The following is a 14,916-nucleotide window of genomic DNA, read 5'->3' on the forward strand; positions in this document are numbered from 1 at the left end:
CGTCTCACTCGGGTCAACCAGGACTGGCACAGTGAGGAGGGATACGTCACATGGTTCTACCGGGTGTCACATCCTCTTCTGAGACCCGACATTCCCAGCGCTCCTAGGCCAGCACACGAGGAGATCCTGGAGAACCAGCAGGCCGAGGATGATCACGCCATTGATCTCATGCCGATCTGCCAGCGGATATCGATGCTTGGGCGGGACGCGTTGGGTCGAGGTATCGTGGAGCGGGGCGGTCCAGAGGCAGTCGCCGTGATGGAGATGATCGTCACTGATGCGGACCGTGCGGCGACATACAGGCGGCAGAGGAGGTCTCAGGGCGAGAGGTTTAGGCATACCCAGTAGTGGTCGGGTTTATATATTTTTTGTTATCGGATTGTATCTTTAGCACACTATTTTTATTTTTTTCGGTTTGTATATATTATTTTCATCGGATTAGTATTTTTTTTTTGTTTATTTATCATATTAGTATTTTCAGTTTATCTATTGCTTATTTTATTTGGCGTTTACGTTTAATTAAAATGCGAGACTGTTTTAGATAAAACATAAAAAAAAAAACACAGTTTCTGCATAATTCGGAAATGAACTTCCGAAACCCCCCAAAATCTGAACAAAGGTGTTTTCGGAAGTTCATCTCCGAAGACACCCCTCATGAGGTGTTTTCGGAAGTTCATCTCCGAAGACACCCCCCATGAGGTGTTTTCGGAGATGCACTTCCGAATTAAGGAAATTTTTTTAAAAAAAAAAAGCGCTTCGGAAGTTCATTTCCGAAGCAGGGGTATTTTGGGATTTTCGCTGGGGGTGACCCCCATAGGGAGGTGGGTAAAGAAAAAATCAAAATAAAAATAAAGATGTTGCGGACGGTTGACTTTGTTGCATATGGTTTTGATATTGAAGAAGGATAACCCAACATTTAAACAATTTTCATTCCTTTAAATTAAATTTAGTAGACAATGAAGTTATTTGGTTATAAATTATTTAATTATATATTAGTTAAGTAGATTATGTTGCGATTAAAGTTGATTAAAGTTTATTTGCAGTTCTACTTTATAATTTTGTACTATTTTATTTTATTATGTGTGATATCTATATTTAAAATTTGAATTTAAATTATAAATATGTAAATTTATTTATGATATGATATTTTTAAAAAATTTAAGTGCTAGTTATATTTTATAGAGACTAAATCATCCGGTTTGACATGTTTTATACTTATATAATTTTGTTATAACGACCAGCCTATTGAATCGAGTTATCCGGTTTAATCTAGTTTAGTCATACAGTTTGACCAGTGACCCAATGGTTCGACCAATAAATCAGTGACCCAATACCCTCACCGGTTTGATGTCCGGTCTGGTTTTTAAAAGATAGGTTTATGTTATTAACTTTAAATTTGAAACTATAATTTAAAATTTTACTAACTACACAAAACTTGTGTTTACAACCTAATCCACCAAATTTAAACAAATTAATACCTTATTTTAGTCAAAAATAACTAATTGGTAGAGAAAACATACAAGTGTGAGTACGTAGAATTTATTATCATTATTCATCATTGTAAATATCTAAAAGTAACCATAAGAGCACTAGGTACCCTTTTTATTACAAGTTACATTTAGTTTATTATTATTATACATAATCACCACTAGTGTATCTCAATTGAAACTTAGTTGATACTTAGGTGATTTATCAGGCCTAAAGAGTCCAAAGTGTCTCTCAATTTCAGCACCTGGTTTCTGATTTTCATCAAACATAGCAAAAAGATAAGTCTCAATAGGTCCATTAGGCCTCTTAGGAGTCCCACCCTTAGCATGCTTAATCAAATTCCCATAATATGTTCCAGCATTTCCAGCACTAGCTGCAGTTCCACCTTCAGATGGCCAACCACTTTCAGACACAACAATCTTCACATTAGAACCCCCTACCTTTTCAAGAGCAGCATAAATTGAGTCCAAAATTGCATCAAACAAATTTTGGTACCCAACTTCATTTTTCCCTGCTTTTGTAAACAAAGCATAGTCAAGACCTATGCTTTGTTGGTTATTAACGTATGAGAAATAAGGGTACACATTAGCAAGAAGTGGTGAACTGTTTCTAACTAAAAAGTTAATAATAGGCCTTATGTAACCGACTGAACCGTCGCTAAAAGCACCGTCGTTTGGTGGGTAAGATTTTCCAATTAGAGTTGTGTCTATCGCGGTAGACACTTTAATCTGGCCTAAATTTGACGAAGATATCGCATTCTGAATGTTTTGCAATGCGGGGAGAACTGAACTCGCTTCGGCCGAATCGGCGTGAATTTCGTTCCCAACCGCAATGTATTTGATTTTGACACTTGGATAATAGGGTTTTACGTTTGTGTTGACCCAATTAGTGGCGGCTTGAGCATTTGTAAGTGATTTAAGAACGTCGTTTGGGACGCCGAGGATTACTTCTATGTTTGAATTTTTTAGGGCTTGAAGTATTCCTTGATCTGGATTGTATAGGCGGATTTTGCCAATTCCTTTTGATTTGTATAAATCTACCACTGCTTGCTTTGTTGGGAGATTGTTTCCATTTCCTCCATAACAAACACCTACGGATTGTGCACCTGCATGTTTGATACATATTCATATTAATAATATTGCACCAAAATAAATGATAATATTGAAGTTATTTTTTATAAAGAAAATTTAATATGATACCTGTAAACTCTACTGCAGTGGAAGATAATAATATTCCAACAAGCACAAATATGATAGACATGGTTGTTTTTGATTCTATGAAAACTATAAGTTAGCAACCTATATATATAGCCATAGTGGATAACTATATGTCAATGAAATTATTTGCCCCGTCAATCACTCCGTGGAAAAAATACATATACAGTTTGAAATCTATGCAATTCCCTGCTAGTGAGGATATCACAGCACTATACTGATGGCTTTGACAAGTCCAATTTGTCATTCAGCCTAATTAACATGACGATAACTCTATGATCTTTTGAATATAGCCATAAAATCAACATTATACGTCATTTATTTTTGTTTGCATACATTAAAGTTAAAATATTAAGTCGACTAACGTTTGTACCTTGCGAGATACGAGGTCGAATAGTCGCATGGCGTATGTAATCTGCTAGTTGAGTTTACTATACACATGTTGCGGTCTCTTAAAACGTTAGAATTTTCAATAATGTTTATGCTGGAGTGTCAATATAGTCGGTCGCTACAAACAATAAGGTGGTCCATGTAAACATTCGATTCATTTAGTTCTCTTGTTTGGACCATTATAATTACACTAGCTACCTCAGCCTTATGTGTTAGAGTTAGCATAGCATGGTTCAACACTCAGAAGTTGCACACTCATAATGTGTTAGAGTCAATGTGCATGAATATTCAGGAAATTCAACTTATTTCAAATTTGTATAAGACCGATGAAAATTCGAATGTAAGAAAGATGAAAAATGAAATTTGAAGAGAAGATGTATTTATGAATTTATAGGTGTTATTTGACAAGGTTGCGACTCTTGATGAAACAACCTTTCAACAATACTTATTGATAAATGTTGCAACTTTTTGCCCACTGCAACATTTCAGAAGTGTTGTTTATTTCTGCTTGCATTTTCCAACCGTTCACGAAGCATTACCTATTTTTGACTATATTTTGCAACACTTCACGAAGTATTGACTATTTTTGAATTCAAAAAACAAAATGTCTAATGCAATACTTCAAAAAGCGTTGTTTATTTCCAAATTCAAAAAACAAACTGCCCAGCGCAACACTTCACATGCGTTTTTTATTTCTTAATTAAAAAATAAAACTTAACTTGCATAGTTTCTTGTTGTTTTAGAATACACTTATGGTCATTAATTATTGTTATTAATTACAACAATCACCCACTTGTTCTAATAATGACAAGACCAACTCCAAAAAAAAAACAAAGAATGTTAATACAATTAAGTTGTTGGTGTACATGGTTGAAGATAAAGATGAAGAAGAGGGAGAAAAGAGAGAAAATAAACTTTCTAACAAAATTTCTTAAAGTGAAATTGGTTACAAACTGAAAAGTGAGTTTCAGTATTTATACAATATGTCAAATGCAAAATGCTAGTCAAATAAAACTCAAATGTTAATTAAATGAAGATGATTAAACTATGTGTTGAATTTGGATTACACTTCAACATCATCCCTTAATCCATAATCAGGACTAAAATCAACAACACCAATTTCATCCCTCAAGTAGATAAAGTGTTCAGTGTTGATAGCTTTAGTCAGAACATCTTCAAGTTGATTCTGAGTGTTAGAGTGAATAACTTCTATCACTCCATTATGAACCTGATTGCGCAGAAAAATAGAACTTTGTGTCAATGTGCTTGCGTCTCTCATGCAACACTGGGTTCTTGGCAAGGGTTATGGCAGATTTGTTGTCTATCATCAACTTCACAGACTTGCTCACCTTGATCTTCAAATCCTGCAATAAATTCACTAGCCAAACTGTTTGGCAAGCTGACAAAGCACCAACTATGTATTTAATTTTACAGGTTTACAAGACAGCTACATGTTACTTCTTGGAACACCAAAAAAATGGGACTTCCTAGATACTTGAAGAAATATCCATAAGAACTTATTTTATCAACTCTACCTCCACACCAATTAGAGTCTGAATACCATATTAGTTCTGAATCAAATTTAGCACCGAAAAAAATAAAACTCCATACTTAGAGTCCCCTTAATATACCTCAGTATCTTTATAACAACTTGTTAATGTGACCACTTTGGTTTATTCGCAAACCTACTCATCATTCCAACTCCATAACAGATGTCAGGTCTGGGAAAACTTGTTAGAACCATAACAAGTGATTCCTCTCTCATCCAAGACATCTACGAAGACTTACTAGAACTATAGTGAGTGGGTTACACCAACTACGAAGACTTACTAGAACTATAGTAAGTGGGTTACACCAACTGCGAAGACTTACTAGAACTATAGTAAGTGGGTTATTTACGAACTACAAAAACTTGCTAGCACTATAGCAAGCTAATTATCATCTACACAACAAACTGCGAGCCCTCGCTATTGCTAGCTACGTTTATTCATCACGTTAGTCCCTCGGCAGTGATCTCCTTCAAATCTCCACGCTAATTAGTATCATCCCCGACAACGAATAGGGATTTATATTCCCCAGTCAGAAATTGTAATACGGAGTCACTAATGCGCTTCAACCACATAGTGGTGTCCATACATCTCTCGTCCTTTCCAGGAACTTTGGTGTAGGTAAGTTGGCGTAGCAAGTGAACTATTTTACAATAGGGTTTTACAATAGGGTTTTACGACAAGGATCTGCAAAGAGTTTTACAAAGGGTTTTACAAAAGGGTTTTACGATAAGGATCTACAAAGGGTTTTACAACAGGGTTTTACAAAGGGTTCCTCAATTGGGTTTCTTCTCACGTAAGTTCTTCGGAAGTGATCTCTTTCAAAACTTCACCGGTAACAAACGAGGGTTTTATTTTTCTTTTCCAAAGTTACTAACATACTTCAAATAACATATCTAATAGTCATGCATCATTCAATTACATACCTTATTCATAGTGCATATACATACGTTGCTCTCATTTATTTTGAGAAGCTCACTGCATCATACATTACATGCATCATAACATTGCATCAAGCTAATTTTACAATTCAGGATGGGATTCATGCTAACAAGAAATATAATTATCACAATCTCATCCTGTTGGTTGTGATCTCCTGCAAATGGCATCTCTAAGCCTATTCCTCATAATACCCTAGCTAGCACCAGCAAATGCAAATTTCAGGGCACTTCAGTGTTCAATCATCTTCTACCTTTATATCACGATAGACAGACGTGCCTGTCTGACTCTTCGGGTTTAAGAAGATTGAACAGGGGAAGCTGTCATACCCCAAAATTTGCCCACCATATTTTCATACTCAAGCTCATTTGAATATTCAAGGCTCAAGGGTTAATCTAAGGCACTCTCCTAATCAAAGGGTCCTCAAGTTAGGGTTTTGGATTCGCTAAGGAGAAAGGATGTATCAAGGGCTCCAATGGGTTTCATATGGTTTATTAGGGTTCAAGGTATCTCCATGTCAAAAGTCAAGCTTCAATTCCAAGGATTGCTCATTCAAATGCTCGGATGATCCACAGTCGACTAGTTTGACCTAAAAGTCAACTATGGTCAAAGTATAGTCAAAACTCCTGTTTTTTAGTTAACATCAATATTATGAAGTATCATTCATCATTTGATCAAATTTTGATCATGATTCATCAAGGAAAAGCTTCAAAATCAACAAAGGGCAAAGTTACTAAATTAGGGTTTTGGTCTAAAAAGTCAACTGTACTTTGACCAGTCATAACTTTCACATGGAATGTCAGAAATTTCTCACTCAAAGCCTATTTTGAAGGAAATCGGATTCTCTACAACTTTGTATCTCACATGCCAAGGCCATAAATGCTTAATGTGGGAGATATGGTACAAAAGATTATAGGTCATTTTCAAAAGACAACCAAAAACAGTTTTTTGTCAAATGCCATATCATCAAGATAAAATCCTCAAATGAAAAGTATGTTCCAAATTGGCTTGTATAGGACATCTTGAGGTTTCCAAAAAGTCCTAGAACTCTTCCATATCTTAAAAATTGAGCGAGATATGCCTTGTCAAAGTTGGGCAATTTTGGAGGCAAAATGTGAAATAAAAGTGGTTCAAATTGGAGTTTCTTGCAAATGGGCCGAACTTTTTAAGCTTTAATCTTGATCCACAAGTTATCCAAGCTATCAAATTCACTTTCCACGAATTATAGGATTTTTATTTGATTTTATATGATTTTTATTCATTTAAATAATGATTTAAAGTTACATAAATCAAAGGAAAATCAAATATCTGGTTATGAGTCTTATAAGGACCAATTTCAATCAACATTTATTCCATATTTGAATATAATTTTCGTGGGAAAAGAGATTGGAAAGAGAAGGAGCATAATTGAGCCAATTTTGAAAAGCTTTTATCCATGAATCAATCAAACACCAATTTGACAAATTAACAAGAATGAATCCACATTTGTTAACCTAATTAAGTCCTCATATTTATTGAGAAGTAATCAAAGGCAGGGAGGGAGTTTTTTGGCTGGTGGGAGAAACCCTAACCTAACTCGAAAATTTGTCATAAAAAGTCAAGGTCGTTCTTGGTGTTAGGGGGATTCCAAGCAATTTCAAGGATTCCAATTGCTCTATCGTGTGCCTCTGAATCAGTCCAGATATTCACGAACGCCCAGAAGCTAGAGAACAGGTTCACGGTTTAATGCTTCTTTTTCAAACTCGATTTAGTGTTATCATGCATGTTTAATCCAATTCTATTGCATATTTATGTTCTTATGGATGTTTCAAAGCAATCTGAATGGTTTAATTGAAGAATGAATGCAGGGATAGGTTTATGCCATTGTTAGGGTTTAGAGCTTCCAAATTGGGGCTTTAGGATTTAGGCAAAAATTAGACAAAATTAGGGGCTCCATCGTGTTTGGGGGACCACCACGCATTGATTCATGGTTTTACTTTTGATTTATATTGCTTGTGTAGAGTTTTGTGATTTCATAGGTGTTATAGAGACAGATAAAATCGTCGCTATAGGTTGTTGCTACGGGCTTTGGCTGTAGGTATAGCCCTGGTTTGAATTTGGGTTCACCGAAGGAGAAAGGTGCGTGTCTCCATATGATTGGCCAGTTTGACTCTTGGCGCGTGTTTCTAGGTGTGCGTTGCTTTTTTCACATATTATTGTATGGTTGCGTTCAATTTGCAAACTAGGAAAATCGTCCAGATGGCAAACGCATCTTCTTGCAACCAAAGGGTCCAGGGTTCGATCCCTGGCCCTTGCCATATTATTTTTACTAAGCCTTGCTTCATAATTTCATGCGCTAGCAGTTAGATGGGCCACTATGTACCTTCAGGATCTAGCCATAGGATCATCACTCATTTAGATCTAACGCCCAGGACTAAATTCTCTATACCATGGACCATCAATACTACCACACTGAATCCAAATCTAAAATTATAATTATTTTGTTTTATTATTTTAACTAATTTAATAATTAAGTTCTAATTATTATTTATATTTATAATTTGATTTTTAAATTGAATTAATAATATAATAAATAATAAAATTTTATTTATTATTCGTTTCGATTAAATTTATTGATCGCGATGGGTAATAATCGATTATTTAATTAATTAAATATTAAATTCAAATAAGGTTTATTTTGCTAAAGGGTTTTAACCGATTCTATTGGTTACGATGATTAGCATATTTTTATCAATTTATTACTTATTTTAATCAAATCTATTGATTACGAGGAGTAACGATAATTAATAATCTAATTTAAAATACATTTACTTGCTAATGGTGATAATCGAATCTATCGATTAGAATAATTAGCAATTCTTTATTAAATTTGTTAATTATGGTGATCAAACCTATTGATCATCGCGATTAATAGAACATATTATAATCAGGGTTATACGCCATCTTAAAACACAATTTCTTTTACAAATTCAAAATTGCGATAAGGTAATTCAAAATACCTTACAAATTACGGATTTTCAAAACTGCGATAAGGTAATTCAAAATACCTTCAACACATTCATACTAATTCTAAGGCGTACAACCCTGCCCCGAACTACGTAGACTCTGATCCTCCATAAGGAGGTACGTAGGCACTTGGATAACCAAGGCGAGTCCCCTTCCCCAAAACCTCAATCAGGTTTAAATCTCACTTTTCACCTTATTCATTTTCTTAGCTATAAACCCTAAATCTTACCATAATACTCTTACAAACCTTAAATGCAAACCTTAGGAAAGGGTTAAGGGTGCCTAACACCTTCCCTTGACCTGATTATAATAACTTACCCAGAATTCTCTTAACTACGTAGGGTTTCCTATTCACCCTGGTAGAATAGGTGGCGACTCTAAATTTTAATTTTTAGAGAAGGTTGCTACAGTTTGACCAACAGTCCTTAGCAAAATGACCAAACTTATTACAGTTGTAACACTAAACCTTTCTGTTGTCACACTTCTCTTTTCCCTTCTGGTGTTTCTTCTTATCACAATTAGAGGCTTCTGACTTTTGAGAACCACCATGTCTCTTCTTGGCTTATGACCAAGAATGCTTCTGATTCTTCTTACTAGAAGACGTTTTAAAATCTTGTTCTACCTCTCTTTCATAGTTTTTCTCAGTCAGACGCAACTCTTGTGCCTCTAGACTACTCTGCAACTCTTCAATTCTCATGGTGTTGAGGTTCTTAGAATGTTCAATTGCTACAACAATTTAATCAAACTGAGGTGTTGTTGAATGCAGTATAGGGCAAGCAACAAAAGAAAGATTTGGAAATATTGATCCGGGAATTACCGTCCTCAGAGAAGGAGAGATGCCATTCAATAGTTTCTACGGTTTCGAGCTTGGGTTTGAATGAGCAGAATGTAAACAAAGATATAGACAGGAAAAGAATAAACACATTCTTAGAAGAGAAATAACTTATCAGGAATGTAAATATACCCACTCTTCACAAACATACACTTACCAACCTATTATACTCAACCTACGATACTCATCTATGTTATCATGTATCTCTCACATAAGCGTCCATCTCTGGAGCACAAACGAGATCATCTCACAACTAAGGTTATCTCTAACACGAAGTCGCGAGAACATCCGTATTCTCGCGTCGACGATCTCTCGCGCGCCGCTCAAACACGAAAGCATTAAGAACAGATACAAACGGTGAATGCTAGCTTTAAATCGATCTCTAGAGTTCAGAACCAACAGATAATCATCATAGATAAGGATTCAAGAAGTTTATCTCTAAAGCACCCCAAATCCCCAGCATAGAGCAAAAATCCAGGATAACATTGAAGGATAGAAAAACACTTGGAAAGGGGGGGTTTGAATAAGTGTAGCTTTAAAAACTTGACAGATAAAAATAAATTGCACAGTTATTTTTATCCTGGTTCGTTGTTAACTAAACTACTCCAGTCCACCCCCGCAGAGATGATTTACCTCAACTGAGGATTTAATCCACTAATCGCACGGATTACAATGGTTTTCCACTTAGTCAGCAACTAAGTCTTCTAGAGTCTTCTGATCACACACTGATCACTCCAGGAACAACTGCTTAGATACCCTCTAAGACTTTTATAGAGTCTACTGATCCACACGATCACTCTAGTTACAACTGCTTAGATAACCTCTAAGACTTCCTAGAGTATTCTGATCCACACGATCACTCTAGTTCCTTACAACTTAATGTAATCAATTCTAAGAGTATTACAAATGCTTCTTAAAAGCGATAATCACAAACTGTGATATTTCTCTTAATCGTTTAAGCTTAGTCTCACTAATATATTACAACAGCAATGTAGTGAGCTTTGATGAAGATGAAGATTCTGAGTTTTGATTTGAACAGCGTTTGAGCAAGTTTAATATGAGTTGTTTTGGTGCAGAATCGTTAACCTTGCTTCTCATCAGAACTTCATATTTATAGGCGTTTGGAGAAGATGACCGTTGAGTGCATTTAATGCTTTGCGTGTTCCGTACAGCATCGCATTTAATGTTATACGCTTTTGTCAACTACCTCGAGCCTTGTTCACGCTGTGTCTACTGACGTAGCCTTTAGTAGCTTTTAACGTTCCTTTTGTCAGTCAGCGTAGCTTGCCACTTGTACTTCCTTCTGATCTGATGTTTGTGAATACAACGTTTGAATATCATCAGAGTCAAACAGCTTGGTGCATAGCATCTTCTGATCTTCTGACCTTGAAGTGCTTCTGAGCGTGATACCATCAGTACTTCAGTGCTTCTGTTCTCTTGTTCTTCTGATGCTTCCATAGACCCATGTTCTGATTCTGCTTCGACCATCTTCTGATGTCTTGCCAGACCATGTTCTGATGTTGCATGCTGAACCAATTGAGACAAAGCTTCTGAGCGCTGAATTATGCGTACTCTATATATATTTCCTGAAAAGGAAATTGCATTGGATTAGAGTACCATATTATCTTAAGCAAAATTCATATTATTGTTATCATCAAAACTAAGATAATTGATCAGAACAAATCTTGTTCTAACAATCTCCCCCTTTTTGATGATGACAAAAACATATATAAATGATATGAATTTGCGATCAGAAAGAACAGACGGCAAAAGACAAATTACACAGCTATAGCATAAGCATATGAATATGTCTCCCCCTGAGATTAACAATCTCCCCCTGAGATAAATAATCTCCCCCTGAAATAAATACTCGAAGAACTTTAATAAAAGACTTCCCTGATTATTTCGGTAGAGACGATCATATAAGCTTCTTGTCTTCAGAGAATTCATAGCTTCTGACTTCTGCTTCCATTGGACAGCTTCAGAACTAGAATTTCTTTAGATCCCTAGAACACTCACAGCTTCTGATTCCTGCTTCCATCTAGGACAGCTTCAGAACTTGAATTTCTTTGATCTTCTGAACATTCACAGCTTCTGATTTCTGCTTCCATCTAGAACAGCTTCAGAACTTGAATTTCTTTGATCTTCTGAACATTCACAGCTTCTGATTTCTGCTTCCATTTAGGACAGCTTCAGAACTTGAGTTTTCTGGATCTTTAGAACATTCACAGCTTCTGATTTCTGCTTCCCTCGGATAGCTTCAGAGCTTTGAATTCCTACCAACATCACTTCATGCTAGATTTGTATCAGAACATTGTTGAATGTACCAGAGCATCATCTGAGCATCCCTACATCCTGAAATGTTACAGAACAAAAAACTAAACGACAAAAGTCAGCATGAACGAGTCAGAACATAAAATGTATATTAGAACACATGATATGTATCATAGCCATATAGGCTAAAATAATGTATCAGAGCAAATAGAATTTTGTCAGATCAAATAGACAAATATGGATCAAATTCTATTATCAGTGCTTCTGATCTCTGAAGCTTGACAGCACTAAGCTTGCTTCAGTTTCCATGGTTTTGCTTCTTGTGTTTGCTTTGAAGATTCTCTTCACTTCTTTATACCTGCAAAACACTTAAACCATATAGAACTTGCAGTTCTTGTTAGTAAATGTGTGGGAGCTTTACCCAGCAACTGATAGATTAATCAAATCATTTATCATTTATCTTCTCCCCCTTTTTGTCATATCATCAAAAAGCAAAAAAAGATTCAGAGATAAACAAACGAAACACACGGAGGAAGGAGATGATTTCATTGAAGTTTAAACAGCAGGTATGGAAGTACATGAAGACACGAAAGATCAGATGCACAAAGACAGATGCCTCACCATGAAAGCGCTATACTCAGCATTGAGTGAGCTTTGCTCATCCTGTCTTTTCTGAATTTCTTCCAGAGTCCTTGCAAGACGAGAAGATTCATCAGAAGAAGCTTCACCGCTTTCAACCACAGGAATAGCATGTTGATCTGCAGCTTCCATAGATAGATCATTTGCAGGGATTTCCTCAACAGGAACAGTTTTAGCAACATGATCTTCAGCATCTGCTTCTTGCATAGAAGCATCTCCATATTCTGCAGCAGGAATTTCCGAGTCTCCATTCTCAAGTGCCTGAAGAATGGCAGCTAGATTCCTGGGAGCAGAAGGACCTTCAACTTCTGGTGGGTCAACAACTTCTGGAATGACCAAGCTTGGGTCTTTCACAGACGGGTTTTCCCTCAGATAGTCAAAGAGAGTCTTGAAATCTCCGAGCAGAACAGGATAATCAGGAATAAAGATAACAATATCTCTGCATGGATTTGCTTCCATTTCAGCAGCCAGTCTTAATACTTCCAATTCATCCACAAAGGGCTTCTCCTCAGCAGCAACACAATTTCTGAGAGGATGGTAGTATATACCATTATCTTCCTCCAGAAGGTAACCAGGGTAACCAGGAGCAGCAGCCACTAGTCTTTTCTGTACTCCCATTGCTTCTACTTGAAAATCCTTGCGAAATCTTCTCCAGAGATTTCTTGTAGAAACATCATCCAGACCATTTAGGAATGCATCCTTCAGAAGGTCTAGACTGCTAATCACCTCATGTCTGAAAAGTTCCAGGTAGGTATAGGGTTCAGGTTCAGGCGGATTGAAGGTGAATTTGTAGTCAGGGTAGAGAAGACAGTAAGGTTTGGATTTTCTGGTAGGTAATGGATGGGATATAGAAGGTGGAGGTACGGTGGATGAGGAAGAAGGGATATCTGAGAGAATGATTGATGAGGATGGAATATCAGAAATGATAGATTGAGACGAGGATGGAGTGTTTGTAAAGGGAATTGGTGAGAAAGATTTATCAGAAGGGGTTGGGGGAAGAATACTTAAAGGTGTGGGGTTTAGAATGGGTGAGGAGAAGGATGATGGAGAAGGATTTGGTAAGGTGAAGTTTACTTTTGGTTCAGAAGGAGGTGATTGGGGAGAAGGTTTAGGGACAGAAGGAGGTGGAGTAAAAACCTTTCTGGAGATTTGTACAGAAGAAGAAGATCTTGTTCTGCGAAAGGAATCTCTGATCCTTTTATCTCTTCGTTCTTCAGAGTCCACCTTGTCAGGATCATAGGTGACCCTCAACTTCTTGGCTTTCTCAGCCTCATCTTCTTGGGCTTTTCTTTTTAGCCTAGCCTTTAGTTCCTTCTGATCCTTCTTCAGAAGATCAGCCTTGGACGGAAGTAATCTGCCACGGATCCAAGCAGGATCAATATCTGATTGCTTCCTAACACAATCTTCCAGGTAAGACTTGACAACCTGATGCAGTTCTTCTTGAAACAGGGAGGCAAAACCTTCAGCAACAACTCTTCTTGAGAGAATGTCAGGAAAACTTGGGCACACAGAAGGTACATTTTTAATGAGTTCTAGTCTGAACAGATCCACACCATTAAAAATGGGACCTTGAACTACTCCAAGCAAATGGGATGCATTGAGTTTACTGATGGAGTCCAGCACTTTGCTTTCAGTAAGAATGTCTGAAATCATTCTTCCAAACGGAATAGTCGTTCTTGGAAGATGAGGGTACTTCGCCCTTTCCTCTTCTCTTGACTCAAGGATTGAAGTCTTCAGATTCTCAAACAGAATGTGAGAGATGTTGATCTCAGTCTTTTTGCCAATGCAGAAAAGAGTGTGCTTGTGATCTGGACTGATGTAAGAGGAGGAGAGCATCCTTTTTCTGTGGTGAAGAGAACCCAGAATAATCTCAGCCCATACTCTATAAAATGGCCTCAAGGTGCCTGTGTTATTAGAGTCAATCCCAGAAGACTTAGAGATTTGTTTTTCAACTATTGACCAATCAACAGATGTATATCGAAAACCAGACCAACCTTCTTCATCATTCAGATTGTATAGCTTCCTGATCAGTTTTTCAGAGATAACTACTTCATGCCCTAGCACGAATGAAATGATGGCCGTTGGGGTAACCGTTGCATGTACCCAGAAATCCTTCACAAGATCAGGATAAATTGGACCAACCAATCTATTGAGATACTTGGACCATCCTTGCTCAAGGATTCTTGCATCACACTTAAAGCCATTCGCTTTAAGATTGTTGAAGTCCACAGCAGTTTCACATAAAACCTCCAAGTCCTTCGTGGGTATCAAGCAAGTTTTCAACGGAGCATATTCAAAATTTCGTAGAAGAATTTGTGAAGAAGTAAGTCTTTCTTTTGAGGAAGATGAACAGGAGGAAGAGTTCATGATGATAATGCTTTGAGATCAAATCAGAAAACTAGGGTTTAAAGAGAAATGCAACGAAGTGAATGCACAAAAGAGAGAGAAAGAGAGAAAAAGAGGGAATGAAGATGAAGCGGGTTATTTAAAAGATTTAAAAAGAAATCATTATGCATTTAATGAGAAATGACATTAGGAGAGAGAACACAGTAAATGAAATGATTTAATACAGTTACCTAGGTCGGCG

At 36.7% G+C, this 14,916-nt stretch overlaps 1 protein-coding gene across 1 annotated transcript; it reads right to left on the minus strand.

Moving 5' to 3' along the window:
- Window positions 1–1,529: 1,529 nt before the first annotated feature.
- On the minus strand, window positions 1,530–2,937 carry LOC131640035 (glucan endo-1,3-beta-glucosidase-like). The gene is made up of 2 exons (XM_058910450.1): window positions 2,688–2,937; window positions 1,530–2,593 (listed from the first exon to the last, which is right to left on the minus strand). The coding sequence occupies exons 1-2, from the start codon at window positions 2,746–2,748 to the stop codon at window positions 1,659–1,661; spliced, it is 996 nt and encodes a 331-aa protein (XP_058766433.1). The 5' UTR covers window positions 2,749–2,937; the 3' UTR covers window positions 1,530–1,658.
- Window positions 2,938–14,916: the final 11,979 nt, after the last annotated feature.

Source organism: Vicia villosa, unplaced genomic scaffold (assembly GCF_029867415.1).
Source record: "Vicia villosa cultivar HV-30 ecotype Madison, WI unplaced genomic scaffold, Vvil1.0 ctg.002905F_1_1, whole genome shotgun sequence".
NCBI classification, from domain to species: domain Eukaryota; kingdom Viridiplantae; phylum Streptophyta; class Magnoliopsida; order Fabales; family Fabaceae; genus Vicia; species Vicia villosa.

What these genes read in the sequence shown, in the direction of transcription:
- LOC131640035 (XM_058910450.1), bottom strand. Translation starts at nt 2,748, where the DNA reads ATGTCTATCATATTTGTGCTTGTTGGAATATTATTATCTTCCACTGCA. An exon ending in CACTGCAGTAGAGTTTACAG is followed by an intron (nt 2,594 to 2,687) that starts GTATCATATTAA and finishes TCAAACATGCAG; the next exon opens with GTGCACAATCCGTAGGTGTT.